Here is an 18,029-nt window from a genome sequence, read left to right as displayed (position 1 = left end):
CCCCAGGACGCAGCCGTGTGTACTCGTGGTTTGTACTCGTGGTTTGAAACTGGACTAATCGGGGACCTAGTCCCCCCAAAAAGACTTGGGCCCCAAACATAGGGGTTTGAGGCAGGGAGCCTCACGCCTGCAAAACGCAGCTTTCATTGCCCCCAAGATAGAGAAGCTGGTCCAGGGCTCTTGCTTTCTGTTGATCCTGGGCATTTCCATGAGTGCCCCGAGCCTGGGACGAGAACAGTCTCTGTTAACGGTGATCCCTGGGCAGGCTGCCTGGTTGCTTTGAGGTAGAGAAGCCCCTGGTAGCGCAGCAGAAAGGTGGGTGGGCTTTCTCTGAAGAAGGCACAGTGCGGTCCAGGTGAGCGAGCATCAGACAAACCGTGGAGGTCATAAAATCTGTGGTGTTTCCTTGGCAGAGGTTTTGGTCTAGAGAAAATAGCTTTTTCAGAGAGAATACTTCTCTCTCCGAGCAGAGAGAAATACAAGTTTTACCAGCATCTTTTAGTATGGTTTTTACTTTCTGAACTGTTAGGATTTTTTCAAAGTTGTAGTAAAAATACTTTAGGCTTCTATAAAGCCCTTCTTCTGAGGAGCGCTCTCTCTCTCTCTCTCTCTCTCTCTCTCTCTCTCTCTTTTTTTCCCCCTTTGACTTTCCTGAATTATTTGGGGGCCCTAAAGTATTCATATGTGTGTGTTGCCATCATCAGTTCAACTTCTGTCATCATTAAGTCTTCCTTTCCAGAGGTTTTAGGCAAGGTAGTAGGCAGCTCTCTTTTTGAGTTGACTTGACATGACAGCTTTTCCTGGAGTCAGAAACTCAGACCAATTTTGGGGTACCAAGGCAGGATCTGTGGCCGATCAGCCAAGTTTTTAGTAACTTATATGGAACATGACTCTCTGGGTATAGAAAAAGCGCTCCTTTTGTGGCATCATCCAGGCCTGAAAATGATGTGGGACAAATGGCAGGTGTCGTGTAGCAAAGTCTAGATCCAGAAGGGGCAGGAAACCTTGTTAACACTGGAGTTACCCCTGGTAGAGACCAGGTGGTACCCAAAGTAAAGAATCCACCCTGGGTGACCTGGGGGCCCCTCGAGTGATGTAAGCCTAGTCACTCATTCACTGTGTCAACGTGTTCAGGTGGCTGGACTCTGCCGGGTGCTGTGCTAGATTCTGGGGAGACAGAGATGGCTCAGAGGGGTTTCTTGCCCTTGATTAGTTTACAGTCTAGTAGAGGGAAGGTGGCAAAGAAAATTAAGTATTACAGGTGCTAGAAAAGAGGAGGGCAGAGGGACCCAAAGCGTGTAATGGGAGGAGAGCGAGAAAGCCTTCGTGGAAGTGAGGCTTGAGCCGGGGCTGGAAAGACCACGGGAGCTTAGCGGTCTCAGGAGTTCTAGGCAAAGAACACAGGCAAAGCACAGAAGAGCAAAGCAGCCTGGTGGCATTCAGGGAAAGGCGGTTTAATTTGCGCACCGTGACCGTGACAGGGGCTACAAAGAAGCCCGGGGAGAGGAGGGTAGGCAAGGGGTCTGTCACGGGGCAGGCCGCGCTCACTGCGTATTTCCTTCTTTTTGGACCATCTCAGTTCCTTGGTTCATGTTTCGGCAGAAGGGCGCCTGGCTTTGCTTCTCTGTCTCTTCCCTCTTTATAGGAATTCTGGGTCATGAACACCTCGATCCAGAGCACGATCATTCTTCTCATTGAGCAAATCGTGGTAGCTCTTGGGGGCGAATTTAAGCTCTATCTGCCTCAGCTGATCCCACACATGCTACGTGTCTTCATGCATGACAACAGCCCAGGCCGCATTGTCTCCATCAAGGTGAGTCCATGAGGGCGTCCTCTAGAGAGATTGCCAGCGTCCCTCACAGTCCGGGGATGATCAGCTAAGAGCCGAGACCCTGCTCTGAGTGACAGGGTGATGCTCTATCCGAAAGAACGCTGGTTCCCGAGGCGTGCAGTTAACAGGATGTTTACAGTCCTCCCTCGATTATCCTTGTGTTTTGTCTCCTTTCATGGCTTATTCGTGGTAAATGTTTTATCCCACACCAGTTTTCTCTGTTGTCAACCAGCTGATTCCTTATCAGTTGAAATAAGCTCAGAGAAAGCAAAACAGCCCCTAAGCAAAATGAAAGAGGGGGGAAGTGCTACCAAAAGAATGTATCTCAAGACCACTTACTGAAGGCCTTTCGAGTCCCCACAGAATTTGGAGTTACCTAAACCGTCACCCCCCTCCGTGTGCTTAGATGCGTGGCGCCTGCCTGTGTTTGTTCATCACCAGCCTTCTGCTCCCTCTCGCAGCTGCTGGCTGCCATCCAGCTGTTCGGCGCCAACCTGGACGACTATTTGCACTTGCTGTTGCCTCCTATCGTGAAGCTGTTTGATGCCCCTGAAGTCCCCCTGCCGTCCCGCAAGTACGCCCCTGCCCTTTGGGACTAACCATCACTAACCGCAGTTAAGCCTTTCATGTTCTGTTGAAAATGTCCTTTTCTTAAGTTCCCAGGCCATCTTTCCATTTGTTGTTGTTGTTGTTGATACCTCAGCTCCCTTTATTTTAGCTTAGAAATGTCCCAGGTTGATGGAAATCTTAGCTGTCCCCATCCCACTGGGATATATGTTGGATCCATGTCATGTGATACCGGAGAGGCCATTCCTTCCTGTTTGGTGCTGTTAAGATAACCCTCAGCCACTACTCGCACTTTAGGACCGTATGTTAGCAGCTACTGTCTGTTAACAATTGCAGGGCAGCGTTAGAGACGGTAGACCGCCTCACAGAGTCCTTGGACTTCACTGACTACGCCTCCCGGATCATTCACCCGATCGTTCGAACCCTGGACCAGAGCCCGGAACTGCGTCCCACCGCCATGGACACGTTGTCTTCGCTTGTCTTTCAGCTGGGGAAGAAGGTGAGGCCGCACCCCTGTGTGAACGTGCTCTTCTGCCCGGCTTTGGGAAGACGACCTTCTCTCTGAAGGTCTCTATATGTTAGTCTGTAGGTCTTAGCAACTGTCAGAGAACTGAAAGTTGTTTGCTTTTTTTGTTCATCTGTTTAGCAAATATTTCTTGAGCCACCTCTGTGGGCTAAGTGCTGTTCCGGGGGTAACGCAGTAAACAGAATGGTGTCCTTGTTCTCATGGAGCTTAGATTCCAGTGAGGCAAAGCTAATAAGCACAGCCTGTCTCATAAGAGCATAGAGTGTCAGTGGGGGAGGGATGCTGTGTATTTAGGGTAGACTGCGAAGGCCTCTCTCCTGAGTTGACGTTTGAGCAGAGATGTAAACATCAAAATCCGAGTGAGCCCACAGGGTTGGATCCCAGCAGAAGGAGTGGCAAATGCAAAGGTGTGAGGAGGCAGCATGCTTGAAGGGTCTACAGAATCACAGAAAGGCGTGTGTCTTCAGAGGAGTGAGCTTCAGGGGAAAGGCCTTGGAGTTCAGGTCATAGAGATAAGGCAGTGGGGCACAGAGATGCAATAGGCCAGCGGTTCTCAGATGTCCCTGGACAGACAGTGTCAGTGTCAGTTGCCAGCAGTCTGTTAGAAATGCAGATTCCCGGGCCTCTGCCCAGACCTGAGCCAGAAACTGCCTGTGGAGCCTGGCAGTCCCTGGTTTCATAAACCCTCCAGGTTATTCTGCTGCTCATCAGAATTTGCACATCACTACCGTGGGTCATAATACGTACTCTGGCTTTTACCCTAGGCAAGTCTAGAAGTCTTTGCAGGCTCTGGAGCACAGGGATACTGTGATCTGAGCTGATTACACTCAGCGCCGTGTGGAAGAACAGACTAGGCCAAGCGGGGGAGCAGAGAGAGCACACAGGCCATCGCAGGAGCCCAGATGGAAGATGCTGGGGACTAGCAATGTAGTGCGTGTGTGCGTGTGTGAAAGAGACAGAGAGAAATGATTCTTCTGAATAACACCAAGCCACCCCAAACCCAAAAGAACTAGCTATAACATAGTGGTGGTAATAATCCTTTCTCTGCTTCCCACTCTTCGGAGTGGCATCTCTGACCTCTTCCCTCTTCTCTCTCAGTACCAAATTTTCATTCCAATGGTGAATAAAGTCCTGGTACGACACCGAATCAACCATCAGCGCTATGACGTCCTCATCTGCAGAATCGTCAAGGTGAACTGCACTTTCTTTCCGTTTCGGAGTCCCCCGTTGTCTTTTCTCGTTGGTATTCACGTGGTCTTAGCTGTGGGAGCACATCTAGCTTTTTAGTTCCGAACCGGCGACGGGCAGCCCATTTCTGTAAAGATAGCCAGTTTTGCTTGGCCCTCTAGGCGACCTGGGCTCTGATGCAATGATTCTGCCCTGCCGCCCCGGCTCGCAAGTGGCTGTCCGCGTGTGGACGGGAATGAGCCCGGCCACCTGCAGGTGCGCTTTTGCTTGCGGTCACCATAGCGTGCTTCTCTAGCAGCTTGCGTGTGTTACACGAAATCCTCATCTTCCTTTGTTTGTTCTTTTTCCCAACCATCGGAAAATGAGGAAACTCTTCTTGGCTGTAGGGCCAAGCAAAGCCAGGCAAGGGACTGTTTGCCACCCCTGCTCCTGACACTTTGTCCCTTTGATCACTGCCCCCAGTTGTTGGGGCTTCGCCAGCTGCGTGGCTCATACTACGGAGTCCGTGCGGTCAGTGTGGCCAAGAGTGACCAGAGGAGATGGGTCTGCAGTAGGGAGTATAGCCGACCCGTGGTTCATTTTGTCCATGCGTTAACTTTTTCCTTCTTGTTGAGGTCCTGATGTTTCCAGAAGGTGGGACCTTCCTGGGGTTTAATTAAGGGTGTTTTCCAAACTGGGAGGAGCTGCAGGGTTTTTCTGTGAATCTCTGGTTGCAGGGATACACCCTTGCTGATGAAGAAGAGGACCCTTTGATTTACCAGCATCGAATGCTGAGGAGTGGCCAAGGGGATGCGTTGGCCAGTGGGCCGGTAGAAACAGGACCCATGAAGAAACTGCATGTCAGCACCATCAACCTTCAAAAGGCAAGTCCATGCTTTCTGGGGGGACTTGGCAAGGAGAGGCCTGCTCTTCTCTCTTGTCTAGAACTCTTAGCTCTTGCTGCCACCGGCGTAAAACAACCAAAGACCAGCCCAAGCGTTTTTCTGAAACTCTAGGTACCATGAACGTAGGTCATTTTGTCTGTCCCTAGGTGTCCAAATTACACATTTTTTTTAATAGAGGGTAAATGTAGAACAAAGTTCTAAACTTCCTTGGAGCTTTGGTAGAGTCCTTCGTTGTGAGTAACATTCTCATCTCTTACATGACTGGAACAAAACCAGTGAGCTCCTTAGTTAGCACCGAGACTGATGCAGGCCCTTTAAAGCGGGGCTTCTCGGCCTCCCGAGACTCACAGGGCTCGCCGAATGCTGGCAGCTGGTGGAAGATACTTGCTCAGACTCAGGCGGTCCAAGGTCAGGCCTACGTTCTGCATTTCTACCAGAGTCCTATGTAAGGCCACTGCTGCTGGTCCACGGACCACATTTTGAGTAGCAAGCTTTTTCTTTTTTTAACGTTTCATTTTAGTTTTGAGTGAGAGCGAGAGCGAGCAGGGAAGGGGCCTGGAGTGAGAATTCCAAGCAGGCTCCATGCTGTCAGTACAGAGCCTGATGCGGGGCTCAAACTCATAAACCATGAGATCGTGACCTGAGCCGAAGTCAGACACTTAACTGACTGAGTCACCCAGACACCCCCAGCAAGATCTTTTAGATCTTTGCAGACAAATATCGAATTCTCTGTGCTGACAAAAGCCTGGGATATAACCAGTAGTCTCACCATATATGCCACCAGCCATCCACTTAAAAAATAGGCGGGTTCAAAGCATCACCAGTCGATCAGAGCAGAGTAATCGTGACGTTCCTGACTTTTAAATACATACACCGGGTTGCTTATTTCCCACGTTTTGTATTAGTGTCAGTGCTTCTGGAGACTTTAAGCAGTCCCTGTTTGGACTTCACCATCATAGGAGTCTTCATTCATTAGCAGTTGCCCCACAGCAGCTGCCCTTCAAGTGTGGCATGGACCGAGATAAAGAACTGGGCAGGATTGGGTCCCAGCTGCCCTGTTCTCTGCTTTTGGCCCAGCCCGTAACGATTTGAACACGTGTGTGTGTGTGTGTGTGTGTGTGTGTGTGTGTGTGTGTGTGTGTATGTGTTGACACACAGCTTGGGACCACTGAGGCCTATCACTGACTGTTGAGCCAGGCTTCTGCACCCGCACAGCCAGCTATAAAGTGACCCCTGCTGAGAAATGTTGGATGATCCGAGAGGGAGGTGGTGAAAGACCCCTGGGGCAGGCGTGACGCTGCTGTCCCTCTGTGGAGTGTGTCCTGCTAGCCCGGGACTCCAGGAGAAGGAAAAGGTCACCAGTCACCCGGCACTCCCGGGCAGTTGTCGAGGCCACCCTGCTGACACCTCACACTTCAGGGAGGGGCCGGGCAAAGAGGCCAGATGCACATTTCCACCCAGATGTGTTTTCAGCCCGCCTGGGTTCAGAATGTCCTTCCAAGCAGGCAGCTGTCCACCTTCTCTTAGAGCTTTGTTCAGGCTATTTTAGGAAATTCCCCAGTAGTCTAGTTTGCTTCCAGGAAGGCTTGCTTGCTACCCAAGACTTGGAGAAAAAAGCGTCCCCCTTGCCAAACAGAAGGAAGAAAGAGCCTCTAGTTTATCTCACCTGAGAGAACAGAGCCAGTCCAGAAGGCCTCAGCAGGATCTCCGGCGCGGACTCTCAGACCCGCTTGTGCTTCCCCGTACTCGCGTGCCGAGCGCTCGGGGTCAGCGCGGCCCCTGCTTTCAGCCGCTTTCAGAGCGACAGTGCGCCACCTCGGCCATCTTTCTACTGGCTGTGCTAATAGAGGAGTTACACGGGACCAGAGATAGAGAAATCATTCGTACATGCCTCTAGGATGCCCGCCAGGATTTTCAGCAGCTTTACTGTCATAGGAGAGGCTGTCTGGGCTTACGTTCTAAATGAATGAGCTGATGTCCTGTCAACATGCGCCAGCGTCACCGGCTGAGGCAGTCCACGGCGGGTGGCGGCAGAGGGACGGTGGCAGGTGTCAACAGTTACTACAGACCCTAGAGAAGCAAGAGTGGGTTATGTTTTCAATGAAAGGCCCATATGGGGGACTTGGCCTGTCTGCTAGATTGCGCAGTTGTCCGTGAAGCTAAGCTTTCCAAGCACTCAGTTGCTACCATTTCTCAAACGCTAACCAGAACGATAGCAATAATAACTACCGACATTTGTTGAGTGCTTTCAACGTGTCAGGCACTGGTGCGAGCACTTTATGTACATTAACTCATTTAACCTTCACCCTATGAGTTAGGTGCTGTCATTGCTGTCACCACTGTACAGACATGGATGTTGAGGCCCTGAAAGGTTAAGTAATTTATCCAACGTCAGCTGGTAGTGGTGGAGCCAGGATTTGACCTGGGTGTCGTGACTACAGAGTCAAGTCTCTTAACCACCATGCTGAATCACCTCCGCCTTACCCAGGCTCGACTTCACGTCATTGGAGGGAAAAGACATTAGTGATCCTCCCTTTTGTATGTCCTCAGCTTTTAAAATGCCATGCACCGAAGGGGCGCCTGGATGGCTCAGTGGGTGCAGCATCCAACTTGGGCTCAGGTCATGATCTCACGGTTTGTGGGTTCGAGCCCCACATCGGGCTCTCTGCTGCCAGCACGGATCCTCGCTTCAGATCCTCTGTCTCCTTCCCTCTTCCCCTCCATTCCCTGTCAAAAATAAATAAACATTAAAAAAAAAAATTTGAAGGGGGAGGGTGCCTGAATGGCTCAGTCAGTTAAGCATCTGACTTCAGCTTAAGTCATGATCTTGTGATTCATGAGTTCAAGCCCCGCCTCGGGCTCAGAGTCTGGGGCCTGCTTTGGATTCTGTGTCTCCCTGTCTTTCTCTGCCCCTCCCCTGTTCGTACTCTGTTTCTCTCTAAAAAATAAATAAAAACATTTAAAAATTTTTTGGAGGGGAGGCACCTGGGTGGCTCAGTTGGTTGGGTGTCCAACTTCAGCTCAGGTCATGATCTTGCAGTTCATGAGCTCGAGCCCCATATCAGGCTCTGTGCTGACAGCTCGGAGCCTGGAGCCTGCTTCGGATTCTGTGTCTCCGCCTCTCTCTGCCCCTCCTTCGCTCCTACTTTGTCTTTCTCTCTCTCTCTCTCTCTCTCTCTCTCTCTCTCAAAAAAAATAAATGCACATTAAAAAAAATTTTTTTTAAATGCCATGCACTGCAGAGCAGCTGTCCAGAGATCTTTTGTGTAGGGAGGAAGCCACAAGCCTCTGGATAGAAAAGAACTTGATGCTCCCATTTTGTTCAATAGAACAAGGTCTAAAAGTCAAGTAAGTAGTGTCAGTCTTCTTCCGGGTTCAGGGTTCTCATTGTACGATCATTGAGAATCATGCACGTAGTTTTTCAGTTTGTCTCGTAACATCTCTCTTTTAGTTTCTGACATAAAATAATAGTTTATATGATGTCACCCACTGATAACTCATCAGAAGCCACTGCAGGTCTCCAGGTGACCCCAGGGAAGTGAGAGGTTGAGTTGTTGATGGTTAGGTGGTGTAGCACATGGGGATGTCTTTCATTCCCTGGACAATTTCGCTTGAGAACCTCTGCTCTAGTTTACTCAGTTTCCCTAGTTTAGGGAAGATCCATGTGTCTGTTCTGCCAGAAAATCTTTTTTTTTTTTTATTAAATTTTTTTTTAATGTGTTTGTTTTTTTTTTAATTTTTAGTGTTTATTTATTTTTGCGAGAGACAGAGACAGAGTGTGAACAGGGGAGGGGCAGAGAGAGGGAGACACAGAATCCGAAGCAGGCTCCAGGCTCCGAGCTGTCAGCCCAGAGCCCGACACGGGGCTCGAACTCACAACCCATGAGATCGTGACCTGAGCCAAAGTCGGACGCTTAACCGACTGAGCCACCCAGGCGCCCCTTGAATGTTTATTTTTGATAGAGAGAGAGAGAGAGAGAGAGACACACAGAGCATGAGTGGGGGAGGGGCAGAGGAAGAGGAAGACACAGAATCTGAAGCAGGCTCCAGGCTCCTAGCTGTCAGCACAGAGCCCGACGCGGGGCTCGAACTCCCGAGCCATGAGATGATGACCTGAGCCGACGTCAGACGCTCAACCGACTGAGCCACCCAGGTGCCCGTGGAAAATCTTCTAAGAATATATTTTGGGGGTGCCTGGGTGGCAAGCTCATTTAAGTGTCCAGCTCTTGACTCGGGCTCAGGTCATGATTTTGAGATTTGTGGGATCAAGCCCCATGTTAGGCTGCGCACTGATGGCGTGGAGCCTGCTTGGGATGTCTCTTTCCCTCTCTCTCTCTCTGCCCCTCCCCAGCTTGCACTCTCTCTCTCTCTCTCTCTCTCTCGCTCTCGCTCTCTTTTTCTCTCTCTCTCTCAAAAAAATAACATAAAAATTTTTTAAGGGTATGTTGTAAAAATTGGGCTAGGCCAGTTTAAAGAAATGTCATTTTGATAATAATAGCAATCATTTTTTGCTCTTCCCTTCCAGCCGGGCACTTTAGGTATTTTATCCCTTGATGCAGAAGACTGAGGCTTAGATGCAACACAAGTAATTTGCCCAGAGTGCTACACCTGCCGAGTGGCAGATCCAGGATTCCCACTGGTGTGCCTGACTTCGCAGTTACAGGTGCTCACAGGAGCGCTAACTTTGTGCCAAGCACTGGTATAAATCTCTTACACATATTCAACCTAATTGATCCTTAAAACACCCTATGAGGTGGGACCTATTGCCCTCATTTTACAAGTGAGGAAACAGGCACAGAGAAGTAACTTGCCCGAGGTCAGACAGCCAGTGAGTTAGATAACAGCCGTTTAAGCTCAAGCTGCCGAGCTCCAGAGGCTGGACCTTCCCGCCCCGCTCCCTGAGCTTCCCCTGGTCATAACCCTTCGTGCCTGGAATGCTCAGAGTCTTGAGGAAAGTTGGAGGGAATAGATCAGAAAGTAAAAATTGGATCCGCTCTATTCCTCCTGTCCCATTCCGCCACGGTGCCGTGCACCCTGGGCTCAGGCTCGCCCGATCGTAACGTGGTTCACGGTAGCGTGAACCTGAGCGTTTTCCCTCTCCCTGTGTGACCCTCTGCTGTCAGGTGGGCCAGTGTCCTCATGCAGAGGGCCCAGGGCCCGTCACACACTGCAGGGGCCGTTAGGCTTTGTTGAACGCACCCTGCGTGTGACGGCCCCGTCCGTCATGGGTCTGTAGAGCTGTTGGCTTTGCTGATAGAGGTAGGGTCCGGCACAAATGAGTTGTAAGACGGTCTTTTTCTTTACCGTGCTATATTCCGAAGGTTGCCGCTTTTGTTTTGTGGCTGCTAATTGGCCGTTGCTCTTTTGGATTTGCGCTCTGAGGGAATTTGGTCACGGGAGGTAACGGCTTCGTAAATCAAAGACAGAATAATCATTGAATAGATGCGGGCTCTTCGCAACTGGCCCTTGAAGCTGATGCGTTTCCGTTGTCGCCTGGGGATCGCAGGCCTGGGGAGCCGCCAGAAGGGTGTCCAAGGACGACTGGCTAGAATGGCTGAGGCGGCTGAGCCTGGAGCTCCTGAAGGACTCGTCTTCACCTTCCCTGCGCTCGTGCTGGGCCCTGGCTCAGGCCTACAACCCGATGGCCAGGTATGTCGTGGCCGGCCGCCCTCCTCCCCCACTTCAGTGCGGGATCAAGAGACTCAGCACAGAGAAAACCATGTAGAAGTTCCTTCTTATCAGCGGTAGCAGTAGAAGGGGCCGCTGTTTTTAATTCTGCCAACTCGTGGTGGAAAAAAATAAAAAGGCAACTTGAACGAGCTCACGTCACAGGAAAAGCACCCACCTTAACCTTGCTGAGATTTAGGTCCAGAATTTTAATTACAACGTCCTTTACAGCTCGGAAGACAACGATGTAACGGTTTACTCTAACTGCTTTCCGATAATAACGATACTCTAATTCTTTACCGCTGCATTACACATCACCCCAGAACTTACTGGTCTTAAACGACGACAGTCATTCGTTTTGCTCATGAATCTGCAGTTTGGACGTGACCTGTGGGGACAGCTCGTCTCTGCTTCAGTGTCAGTGGGGCTGTTTGTCCGGGGGTCAGAGGACCCACTTGCAAGGTGGCTCACCCACACGTCTGGCAGGTTGGGGCTTTTTTTTTTCTTTTTTTTTTTAATGTTTATTTTTGAGAGAGAGAGAGAGAGAGAGAGAGAGAGACAGAGCATGAGTTGGGAAGGAGCAGAGAGAGGGGGAGAGACAGAGACCGAAGCAGGCTCCAGGCCCGAGCTGTCAGCAAAGAGCCCGATGTGGGGCTCGAACCCACGAACCGTCAGACCACGACCTGAGCCCAAGTCGGACACTTAATCGATTGAGCCCCCTAGGCGCCCCGTTGGAGCTTTTGAGTGGGAACTGCTCTGGCTAGGAGCCTTGGTTCCTCTCCGTGTGGCTCATTCTGTGGGGATCGTTCACAGAATACTGGCGGGTTCAAGACCGAATGTCCCCAAGGGAACAAGGCAGAAGTGTATGATATTTTTATGACGTGGCCTTGGAAGTCACACAGTGTCACTTCTGCCACACTCTGTAGTTCAAGGCAGTCACAGAAGCCCGCTCACATTCAAGGGGAGGAGATTATGCTGTCCATCGACAGGAGAGTAGGAAGATTCTAGGAGAACATGTGGAAGAAGAGAGACTGTGGCAGCCATCTTTGAGAAATAGAATTTGCCATAAAAAAATACTGTTTTAAGTAACAAGTCTCAGCCATTGAAGATTTGGTTTATAAAAAGTTTCACCGCATGTAAAAGATTTACAGTATAATGTAAACGAACGAAATGGAATACATGATGGTGCATGTGATTTCAACTATTAAAAACACTTGTACAGAGGGAAGAGATTAGAAAGTAATACAGCAGTGATTAAGTAGGAAGGCCTAAGGAGTATTTTTGTTAATGTTTTTCTGTTTTCCAGATTTTTCTATGACGGATAATTATTTATAATGGGGCATAAAATGCTATTTTTTATGCTTTAAAAATAGTTCCTAGGATTTCCCTGGTCGCACAGTGTGCAGATTTCACATGCTCAGCTGATGGAGTGTATCTCTCTTCTGCCCCAGGTCATGTTCAAACACAACGTCATCCAAAAGAGGCTTGTGATAAAACGTGCACGTGTGCGTTTATCACTGTAGTGCCAACTGTGTGCATTTGGCCTTGGATGTAGGTCAGAAAGTTTATTTCTTAATTTACACGGGACTTCTTTTGGTCTTCGTGTTATCCTTTGAATTTCACATTTTGTTTTTTCCAGAAGATTCCAAAATTAGATACTTGGTCTGGTTTAACCTTTTTTAATGTGTAATAAAAAGCATATGTAGAGGCATGAAGTGCTCAACCCATCCATTATAAGCATATCTTATAGTTTCCAAGCCCCTTCCCCCAACATTCACCACAAAAGGGCATGGGATTAAAGTTCAGATGTCGTCGGGCACGGCAAATATGTCTGTTCGTGTGATGCTTTGATGATTTAAAGTAGTCGTAGTGATCTTAGAAATGACACCTCTGGTTCCAGGTCTCCAGTGGTGAGGTTGGCGTAGGGGATCCTTCGGGATTCTATTCGCTAACGCTTCTAGTTTCTTAAGTCCTGTTGTGTGTCTGTGACCATTCAGCTAAGGGTTCTGGTCGTGTTTTGAAAAGCAGTCACAGGTGCTGCCTCTGCCGCTTCCGATCGTAGGAATTTGGACATTACCTGAGAAGGATCCCAAGAATCCTTTGGAGATGATCATATGCTGAATCGGCTAATGCCAACTTCTGTGCTGGAAGTCCCCTTTCTGTTCGTTCCCCCGCCCACTGAAGAGAAAAAATGCGAACTCTGCTAAGAAACATGCCTGTGAGACAGGCTATTGCCCCTTGCACCCCCACACGGCTTGCTGTGCGCACAGCGTCTGTGCCTGCGCTGTAAATACAGGAGTCACTGGCCACGTGTGCTTGCACGAACGGAATTAAAATTAAACAGAACTTAAAATTCCGTTCCTCAGGCACACTTCACCACGGTTCAGGTACTCAGTGGCCAGTGGCTACCGTATCAGACAGATACAGAGCGTTTCCAGCAAGTTCTGATGGACAGCACCTGTCTGTGTGTCCCAGCAAAGTCAGTGACACCGGGAGTAGATTGACGGGTGTGACTTGATGGCACCAGGCAGAGGCACGAGAGGCATTGCCAACATCTTTTTCTGCTCTCTCCGCCTTCAGGGATCTTTTCAACGCCGCGTTTGTGTCCTGCTGGTCTGAACTGAACGAAGACCAGCAGGATGAACTCATCAGGAGCATCGAGCTGGCCCTCACCTCGCAGGACATCGCCGAAGTCACGCAAACTCTCTTAAACTTGGCTGAATTCATGGAACACAGTGACAAGGTGAGACGCTCCGCCGTTGTCCAGATGGAGCCCGACAGGAGCCAGGTGGGAGGGAGAAGTGGCCCGGCCGCCGCGCTCCTACGCTGTGGGTTCTGTTCTGCCCTAGGGCCCCCTGCCACTGAGAGACGACAACGGCATCGTCCTGCTGGGCGAGAGGGCCGCCAAGTGCCGAGCATATGCCAAAGCACTACACTACAAAGAGCTGGAGTTCCAGAAAGGTCCCACCCCTGCCATCCTAGAGTCTCTCATCAGGTAGGCTCGAAACCCTTTTTAATCGCCGCCTTCATCTGAAACGACCTCTCTCCCCTCCGCCGCCTGGTACCAAATCACTGCCGTCACCTGGAGACTTCTGCTCCGTGAAATCGGCCGCCCGGTCCGGCCAGCACGTTTCAATGCGATGTGGTTGCAGACGGCTCTCCCCGCTGTCGGAGCTGTAATTGTCACTTCTGTTAACCCTCAGCACGTGGGCTCCCGTCGTTTTCCAACCTGGGCCTGCTTGTCCCAGGGAAATCAGTCCAGAAGCGATTCCGGGGCAGTAGCAGCCTAGGAGTGATAGATTTGACACGGGGGTTCCATCGCCCTCTCTGGTGGGAGTAAAGTACTGGCTCCACTGCCCCAAGGGCCACTGGTGTTTTGCTGCCCGAGTCTTCCTCCTCTGGGGTTCTGTGAATCTAAGAGGCAGAGCGAAGTCTGAGACTCAGTGATCTTTTCCCCTGGTTTGGTCGTGAATTCTCTCGTAAGACGGTTTTGAGTCTTCTGGGCATGGACAAAAATAGGTTGTTTAATAAATTTTCTGCTGTTACGAAATTAGAAGCAGCCTCAAATGTTAGCTCCAGCTCCCAGAGAACTGTTCACTTCCCCTAATGATTATCAGAGAATATTAACTCTGGGATCTAATTATCTTCATGTAAATGCTAACACGGTTGATTATTTCACTACAGATAGTGTAGGGGAAAATCACCCAGCTAATAAGTACCTCCTTTGTGGCTGAAACAGTCTGCTGTGTGTGATGCTTCCTTCATTTGAGAGAATAATCAAATAGCCAGCTTCCCTGCCAGGCCTGCTTTTGAGTCAATGCTGAGTATTCCTTTAAACACCTTAAAAAGTGACCAAAGGCAAGAGAGTCATGTTTTTGTCCAAGTGAAGTGAACTTGGAGAGACCATTGATTTCTACGATATCACATACCAACAGATATAAACATGCCATCCTCTGGGGTCGGCTTCCATTTCAGATTAGGTCCAGCAGATGTGAAAACCTGCATTTCCCCCCCCCGGCCCCCCCCCCCCGGCTTTGGTAATATTGTCTTCCTTGATAACTGATAGAAAATCTGGCAACTGAATATAATAACCTCAGTGTCAAAGAACCAGTTTTGCGTGTCAATTTCCTTGCTGAGCTTTCTCTGTTTGACAGCTCTCTGAAACCTCCCTGGTGCCACCCCAGGTCTTTCTCCGTATTTGAAACAATCACAGAAGCATTAGTGTGTATCTGGATTTGTAACAGGAAGGTATAGTCAGAGGCCTGGAAAAGTGTCCAAGAAAGTCATTAACTTCTTATGCCAGTATAACTGGAAATGAGTCCTCAGAAATCCCTGCAGACTGATCTTGACTTTAAGAACACAGACAAATAGAAACCTGTGCTCCCCGATGAAGCCAGTGCTCTGAGCTCTGGTTTTGTCCCGGCCTGACTGAGCCGAGTTCACAGTGCCGCATCCCATCTTCCCATAACATCACTTTTGTTTCCACTGGCCGCTTTTCCCACTGAAAACTGCGCTTCCTACGCACCATGGCAATGTTCTGCCATGGTTGTCCCCACAGAAAGTTTTAAGAAACAGGCTTAGGCAAAGGTGCTGTTAGAGAATGTGCGCCCAGCACCACCCCAGTCCTCTAGCTGAGCCTCGTGGAAACCCCTCCCAGGGGTCCCACCGCTGGTGGTTGCGTGTCCCTGAGTTACTGCTTGGGTTCCGTGTTGGAGACACGGCTCCTCAGTGACAGACTGAACTCCCTTCCTCGCCGTGGCTGCCGGGGAGCTCGCAGCTCGGGTCCTGGCCCACCTCTAATAGACTCTAACTTGACCTCTAACAGACTACAGACCCTCGACCTCTTTTGTCTGCTGCCCTCTCTCCTCCCAGCTTTATTTTGTCTTTCCTGCTCTTTCCCTTCACTGTTTGTGCCCTTTCTTAAAGGTTATTCTGGTATATATCTTTGAGTCGACTGCCTTAAATTCTCTTTGAAACAATCAGGTTACCTGTTCACAAAAATGTCTTTGCACAGCTGTTCCTTAGTTTTTGTTTTTGTATTTAAAAGCTGTGCTGTGCTAACAGTACTGTTCTCTTGCTACTGGTCTGACTTCCTACTTCTTGACGTTTCTACTATTTACTCCAGGACAAATTAAACCTCACATGTAATCCTCAAACCAGGCTCACAGTGAGACATTATAAACTACTCCCATCTCCTCAAAGCTTGTATATATCAGTAAGTGTAATTGCTTCATAAGGGAACAGAGGATTAAATGGTATTGAATTATTTGTAAACATACACACACACCGGCTTTTACTTGGTTAGCCTGTAGCATTAGGTTAAGGTCTAGTGCCTGCTGACTCAGGGGGCCGCTGTAACAAATTGCCATAGACGGGGGGCTTAAACAAGAAACACTTTTCACAGTTCTGGAAGCTGGGAAGTCCGAGGTCAGGATGCCAGCACAGTTGGGTTCTGGCGAGCACCCTCTTCCAGGTTGCCCCACGGACGACTTCTCTCTGTGTGCTCAAGTGGCAAAAAGCAGAGAACAAGCTCTTTGGGCTTTTTTTTTTTTTTTAATGTCTGTTTTTATTTTGAGAGGAAAAGAGAACGCGTGAGCAGGGGAGAGGCAGAGAGAGAGGGAGAGCAAGAATCCCCAACAGGCTCTGTGCTGAAAGCACACAGCCCAGCACAGGGCTTGAACTCACAAACCATGAGATCATGACCTGAGCCAACACCAAGAGTTGGATGCTCAACCGACTGAGCCCCCAGGCTGTTTTTTTTTTTTATGAGGGCCCTAATCCCGTTTGTGAGGGCTCTACCGTCATGGCCTGATCACCTCCCAAAGACCCTACTTCCCAATCCCATCACACTGGGAGTTAGCCTTCAACACAGGAATTTGGGGAGACATAAACATTCAGTCCACAGCATTCCTCTCCTGGCCCCCAAAATGCATGTCCTTCTTAAATGCAAAATCCATCCATTCCATCACAACAGCCCCAAAGTCAACCCATTCCAGGATCAGCTCTAAAGTCTCATCTAAATATCATCTAAATCAGGGATAGACTGGAGAATCTAGGTACAGTTCATCCTGAGGCAAAATTTGTCTCTGGCTGCGAACCTGTGAAAACAAACAAGTTACATGCTTCCAGAATACACTGATGGGGCAGTAACAGGAGAGCCATCCCCATTCCAAGAGACACGGGGAAGAAGGAAAGGGTGACAGGTCCCACGCAAGGCAAACTTCATGAGATCTCCGGAGTAATCGCTTTTGGCTGGATTCTCTGCTCTCCAAGCCCTCTGGGTAACGGTCTGCCTTCTGGACCTGCTGGGCAGAGGTCCTGGCCCCACAGCTCCGCCGGCTAGACAGCCCGGTGGTGGCTCTACCCCCACAGCTCTGGGCAGAGTTCACGGGCCTGTTAAAAGCAAGGCAATGGTCCTCCTGTTTGAAAACAAGCAGGCAGCCCTGCTGATCTCCGAATCAACTTCAGGATCATTCTCTTCTTGTTCACAGCCAAATAGCTCCATAGTCCCGCCCTGTAAAATCCAGGAAGTTCAACAGCCTTCCTTCATTCCCTCCTGTCTCTTTGCCCGTCTGTTCAGTGTGGTAGTTTTCCTGCCGGCGTGGCTGATTAGGTCCATGGTTCATGACACCCAGTCCCCTGAGCAAAGCCTCACGTGGCCATACCCTTCGTGCTCTCCCCCAATGCACGCACTCATTTCCCACAGTAGAGATAGGCTGAGAATTTCCCAAATCTTTAAGTCCCGGGTCCTTTTTCGCTGTTGCCTCTCTCCTCTCTCGTTTTACTCTAAGCAGTCAGGAAGAACCAAGCCACTCCTCCTCAGTTTGCCTAGAAATCTCCTCAGCTGATACCCAGGGTCATCATTCGCAAGTTCTGCCTTCCACCAAACACTGCGGCGTTGAGCACAATTCGGGCAAAATTTTTGCCGCTTTATAACAAGGGTTGCCTTTTCTCTATTCCCCGATAACCCGTCTTCCTTTCCGTCGGAGAACTCGTCAGAATGGCCTTTACCATCCTATTTCTATCACCGTTCTGTTCACAACTATGCATGTTCTCTAAGAAGACAGAAGCGTTCTCTGTGGTTCTCTTTTTTTTCTTTCTGAGCTTTCACCAGAATTTGCCTTTGAGAGTCCATTCACGGTAGTCTGGGCTTTCTCTAGCACGCAGCCCAAAACTCTCCCAGCCTCTGCCCATCACCCTGTTCCAGAGCCACTTCGTCGTTTCTAGGTGTTTGGTACAGCAGCACCCCGCATCTTGGTACCAGTTTCCTGTTTCAGTCCATTCGGGCCGCTGTAACAAAATGCCGCGGCCCAGGGGGCTTAATCAGCTTTTGACTTCTCACGGCTCTGGAGGCTGGGCAGCCCAC

At 49.7% G+C, this 18,029-nt stretch overlaps 1 protein-coding gene across 3 annotated transcripts in view; it reads left to right on the top strand.

Moving 5' to 3' along the window:
- Nucleotides 1-18,029, top strand: part of MTOR (mechanistic target of rapamycin kinase) — a 134,450-nt gene that overhangs the window by 45,471 nt on the left and 70,950 nt on the right. For all 3 annotated transcript variants that reach the window (XR_005786404.1, XM_040461178.1, XM_040461193.1), the window contains 8 exons: nucleotides 1,646-1,813; nucleotides 2,293-2,405; nucleotides 2,735-2,897; nucleotides 4,023-4,115; nucleotides 4,829-4,975; nucleotides 10,503-10,645; nucleotides 13,244-13,406; nucleotides 13,513-13,658. Coding sequence is in view for 2 of the 3 variants with exons in the window: in XM_040461178.1 (XP_040317112.1) it covers nucleotides 1,646-1,813; nucleotides 2,293-2,405; nucleotides 2,735-2,897; nucleotides 4,023-4,115; nucleotides 4,829-4,975; nucleotides 10,503-10,645; nucleotides 13,244-13,406; nucleotides 13,513-13,658 (1,136 nt within the window). In the remaining variant the exon portion in view is untranslated. The remainder of the gene's footprint in view (nucleotides 1-1,645; nucleotides 1,814-2,292; nucleotides 2,406-2,734; nucleotides 2,898-4,022; nucleotides 4,116-4,828; nucleotides 4,976-10,502; nucleotides 10,646-13,243; nucleotides 13,407-13,512; nucleotides 13,659-18,029) is intronic.

Source organism: Herpailurus yagouaroundi, unplaced genomic scaffold (genome assembly GCF_014898765.1).
Source record: "Herpailurus yagouaroundi ecotype Mexico unplaced genomic scaffold, PumYag 77, whole genome shotgun sequence".
Taxonomy (NCBI): domain Eukaryota; kingdom Metazoa; phylum Chordata; class Mammalia; order Carnivora; family Felidae; genus Herpailurus; species Herpailurus yagouaroundi.
This window is presented reverse-complemented; position numbering and strand designations above follow the sequence as displayed.